The sequence below is a fragment of the Terrapene carolina genome, unplaced genomic scaffold (genome assembly GCF_002925995.2).
Source record: "Terrapene carolina triunguis isolate 2854851 unplaced genomic scaffold, T_m_triunguis-2.0 Scaffold21195, whole genome shotgun sequence".
Classification (NCBI taxonomy): domain Eukaryota; kingdom Metazoa; phylum Chordata; order Testudines; family Emydidae; genus Terrapene; species Terrapene triunguis.
Window position 1 is genome coordinate 2,886 of NW_020685546.1, and position 4,794 is coordinate 7,679.

At 44.6% G+C, this 4,794-nt stretch overlaps 1 protein-coding gene across 1 annotated transcript in view; it reads left to right on the plus strand.

The window, feature by feature from the left end:
- The first annotated feature begins 619 nt into the window (after nt 1-619).
- The window catches only part of LOC113408646 (U11/U12 small nuclear ribonucleoprotein 48 kDa protein-like), an 8,729-nt gene continuing 4,554 nt past the window's right edge, over nt 620-4,794 (plus strand). Inside the window, exons 1-2 of the mRNA XM_026662008.1 lie at nt 620-833; nt 2,022-2,143. Coding sequence (XP_026517793.1) covers nt 620-833; nt 2,022-2,143 — 336 coding nt within the window. The remainder of the gene's footprint in view (nt 834-2,021; nt 2,144-4,794) is intronic.

Sequence of the window (4,794 nt, forward strand, 5' to 3'; positions counted from 1 at the left end):
AAACCGACTAGCAATGTGAGCGGGTAGAAGGTAGCCTATTCTGAATCATCTTTGAAAGCATTCAGAGCAGACAATTGAGCATTATCTATTTGTTTAAACAGAGGCTTTCATTCCAATTATTGCCAATAGAATGTTGGCTGTTAACTAGTTTGCAGTTGAAATTTGGAAACAAATTTAAAAATAAATATGTACTATTGGACCAGTACAAAAACATTCTTTTGCAGGCTAGTGGGCTGTCACTAATAACAATACAGGAAATCGTATTGTGGACTAGATAGTTTTTGTGGGCGTTCTCTCTCTTTCCCCCCAAATAGCCCTCATAGTCCCTGCAGGAGACACCAAAACTCCTGGCTCCCCAGGTGCTGAGGAAAGTTAACGAAATAGAAGTGTTGGGGCCATTTGGTGACAGTCTGTTACAGAGTCATCATTTCATGAAGCAGATTTCAGTGGTTTCCTAAAATTAGGCCAACTAAAGCACTTTTTAAGCTATCAGAATCCAGTAAAGCTAAAGAAGTCTGTCTTGAACAAGTAAATAGTGTCCAAGTTCCTAGTGCCAGTACACTTGCTCCTCCCCACAAGTTTCTTTGTGTAGCAGTATTGCCATTTTATAGAATTAATAATGTCCATTTATTCACAAGCTTTAGGTGCCTATTCTTCACTGCCTGTTGAAGTTCCCCAAAACCACAAACGCTTCATCTGTGACCTGACTCAAGCTGATCGTCTTGCAATCTATGATTATGTACTGGAAGAGACGAAGAAACAGAGGTCCAGATCCCAGGCCACTGAAAACGACAGTGATCTCTTTGTAGATTTGGCTGCTAAAGTCACCCAAGGTTTGAGAAACATTCAAATTCTTGAGTTTTACAACTTAAAATGGCAGTGTTTGTCATTTTCAAATGTTGTCACGTTTCTACAGTTAGAGGGATTTGGTTGAACATCTATTCAGGTTTGAATTAATAACATGTAAACCAAATTGTGGATTCTAGGAAAAGGGCAAAAATTATGCAAACTAGCCCGGAAAAGAGCTGGCAAATACTCTTTTTGTATTATAGTTCTTTTTAAAAAAAAAAAAAAAAAAAAGGTACAATTCAGGACACAGGTAAGATACCTTCAGATCCTGTAATGTGGTGGTCTTTGTGTAGTTGCCTATTATATCTTTCTCCTTTCCACCTTCAATTCTGCCAGCTTCCTGTCCAAACAGCTCTTCTGCACTTCTCTCATTGTATCTGTTGCCTGCATCTCAGCAGGAGGAGGGATCCTTCATTTTTTCTGCAACAGGCCTGCACTTCTTTGGCTCACAACTGAATGTGAAATTTTGCAAGATTTCTGCTGTGAAAGCTGATAAGAGATAAAAGCAGCATGGAACAGTAACAATAGAAATGTGATAAGAGACACACGATAGTCTTTTGGCACAAAGAAAATTCTGGAGAAATATATAAACTAGTGAGACAGATCAGGACTCCTCCAATTACTATATTCTATAAAACATAAAATAAACATGCAGGGAAAAAATGCCTTATTTCTGGAGCCCGATCCTGCAAAAGGAACTGCATGGCCATAGACATTTACATTTGCTGGATCGATCCCTCTGTTTGCCAGACTTCCGCAGTTCAATAATATGGGTTTTGAAAATGTGACTTGTAAATTAGTATTTAGGACAGTTGTTGTTAAATAACTTATTTCAAGTCACTACATTGGTCTTATTGCAGTATCTCAGAGTTCATGTAATAATCTTGTATGGTGGCTTGAATGCCTTTTATTTTGGTTGTTGATTTTGGTCTTTACTGTGTAAGCAGATCTCTTCCAGCTTTCTCTCCAACTTCCCTAGACACTGTTTGATGCTGTAAATAAATACCAGAGAAACATCTGTTAAAAGAACTTGACACAAACTTACCTTTAGTCCTGTAAACAGCACCATTCTAAGACAGCCCTATTATGTATTCTCAAGTGCCGATGTATTGCCTCTGAAATTTTTTTTTTAGTTTGTTTAACCACTTGTTTCACATTCAATTTTTTATTAGATGATGGTCAAAAAGGTCCAAAGTCTCATCTTGAAATCCTGGCAGAAATGCGGGACTATAAAAGACGGCGGCAGTCGTACAGAGCTAAGAATGTTCATATAACAAAGAAATCTTACACTGAGGTGAGCATCAAATGTTTTTGTAGAGAATGCAAGACCTTGCAGGTATTAGAATGCTTAATCTTTTCACAGCATACACTCTCTAATGTGCTCTATTCAGATTAGTAAAAACAGTTTTAACTATGATGCCTAGGCAAAAAAATCTTAAAGAAACTTTTTGACCAAGTCTGAAGATGTGGGTTAGTAAATGTGTTAGCAATTTTATAAATCTCAAAAAGAAATGTTAATGGTTTAAAGTATTTTTCTCCTCTGGTTGGTTGTCGGTGTTTCCTGGTATCACTTTGTGGCTATCCTGTAGTTTGAACTATGTCAATTTGAAAGTTGCATAAACTACTTAGAATGGCACTGCAGGGTTAAAAACCATATGTATTTAAAATGCATTTTTTCTTACTCCTATTACGATACCGACAGCTGAGACTGTTAAAAATGAAAGAACTTTTAAAATCTTGTGCCCATCATGTTATTTATTCTTTTTTCTTCATTCCTGAACAGTGAGGCTAAACTAGTCAATTTCAGTATCAGTTTCTTGTGCCTTAGGGTATGTCTACACTACGAGGGTAGTTCGATTTTACTTAAATCGAATATGTGTAATCGATATTGCAAAGTCGAACGTGTGTGTCCACACTAAGGACAGTAATTCGACTTTGTGAGTCCACACTAACGGGGCGAGCGTCGATATTGGAAGCGGTGCACTGTGGGCAGCTATCCCACAGTTCCCGCAGTCCCCGCTGCCCATCGGAATTCTGGGTCGAGCCGCCAATGCCTTCTGGGTAAAAAAAATTTGTCGTCATCCGTCCGTCACTAACGCCCTCCCTCCCTCCATGAAAGCGCCGGCGGGAAATCAGTTCGCGCACTTTTCTGGTCAGTGACAGCGCGGACGCCACAGCACTGCGATCATGGATCACGCTGCGACCATCGCTGCACTTCTGGCCGTTCTCAACACCTCGCAGCTTATCATACACCTTTCCCTGAGGCAGATGAAGAGTAATCAGGCGAGGAGGCTACGACACCGCCGTGATGGCCTGAAGTCGGAGAGTAGCACAGAGCTGTCAGAAACCACGAGCCCCAGCGCCCAGGACATCATGGTGGCAATGGGTCATGTGGATATCGTGGAACGGCGATTCTGGGCCCGGGAAACAAGCACGGACTGGTGGGACCGCATAGTGCTTCAGGTCTGGGATGAATCCCAGTGGCTGCGAAACTTTCGCATGCGGAAGGGGACTTTCCTCGAACTTTGTGAGTTGCTGTCCCCTGCCCTGAAGCGCCAGAATACCAGGATGAGAGCAGCCCTCACAGTTGAGAAGCGAGTGGCCATAGCCCTCTGGAAGCTTGCAACGCCGGACAGCTACCGGTCAGTCGCGAACCACTTTGGTGTGGGCAAATCTACCGTGGGGGTTGTTGTCATGCAAGTAGCCAACGCAATCGTTAAGGTACTGCTCCCAAAGGTAGTGACCCTGGGAAACGCGCAGGTCATCATAGATGGCTTTGCCGCGATGGGATTCCCAAACTGCGGTGGGGCTATCGATGGGACTCACATCCCTATCCTGGGACCGGACCACCAGGCCAGCCAGTACATCAATAGAAAGGGCTACTTTTCAATGGTGCTGCAAGCACTGGTGGACCATCGGGGACGGTTTACAAACATCTACGTCGGATGGCCGGGCAAGGTTCATGACGCTCGCGTTTTCAGGAACTCTGGTCTGTTTAGACGGCTGCAGGAAGGTATTTACTTCCCAGACCACAAAATAACTCTTGGGGATGTGGAGATGCCTACAGTCATCCTCGGGGACCCAGCCTACCCGCTAATGCCCTGGCTCATGAAGCCCTATACTGGCGCCCTGGACACAGAAAAAGAACTGTTCAACTACCGGCTGAGCAAGTGCAGAATGGTAGTGGAGTGTGCTTTTGGCCGTCTCAAAGGGAGATGGAGAAGCTTACTCACTCGCTGTGATCTCAGTGAAACCAATATCCCCATCGTTATTGCAGCTTGCTGTGTGCTCCACAATCTGTGTGAGAGCAAGGGGGAGACCTTTATGGCCGGGTGGGAGCTAGAGGCAAATAGCCTGGCTGCTGATTACGTCCAGCCAGACAGCCGGGCCATTAGAAGATCCCAGCGGGACGCCCTGTGCATCCGGGAGGCTTTGAAAGCTAGGTTCCTGAGTGAGCAGGGCAACCAGTGACTTTTCAGTTTGTGGACAGAAAAGCTGAACCTGCCCCCGTTTCTTTACCCAGTTCATTTTGACTGTCCTCTCCAGTTACATACCCCCTTCACCCCCTTCCCCTTCCCAAAAAATAAAATTATTTCTATTTTGTTAATTAACACCGTTGTCTGTATTGCTGTTTTCGCGGGAATATTTTAAACCGGGGACGCAGACTGTGGCGGGGGGCGGGTTTAGTGTTCTGATGCAAATGATGCTTCTAAACTCCCGGAATGACAGGCTCCGCACTGGTGCACTGGTTATTTCAATGGAGCCTGCCAGCACTCCTGGGGGGGACTGTGTGTATGTGTCGGCTATGTGACTTTCTGGCAGGGGGGGTAGGGTTACATATCCCCTGCTGCGTGGATCTGTGAGCCAGGATAAGGACCGCTGCATAAGATCTGTAACTGCCCTCCCCCGCCACAAAGTCACAGAGCAACCCCCCCCCCCCCCCCC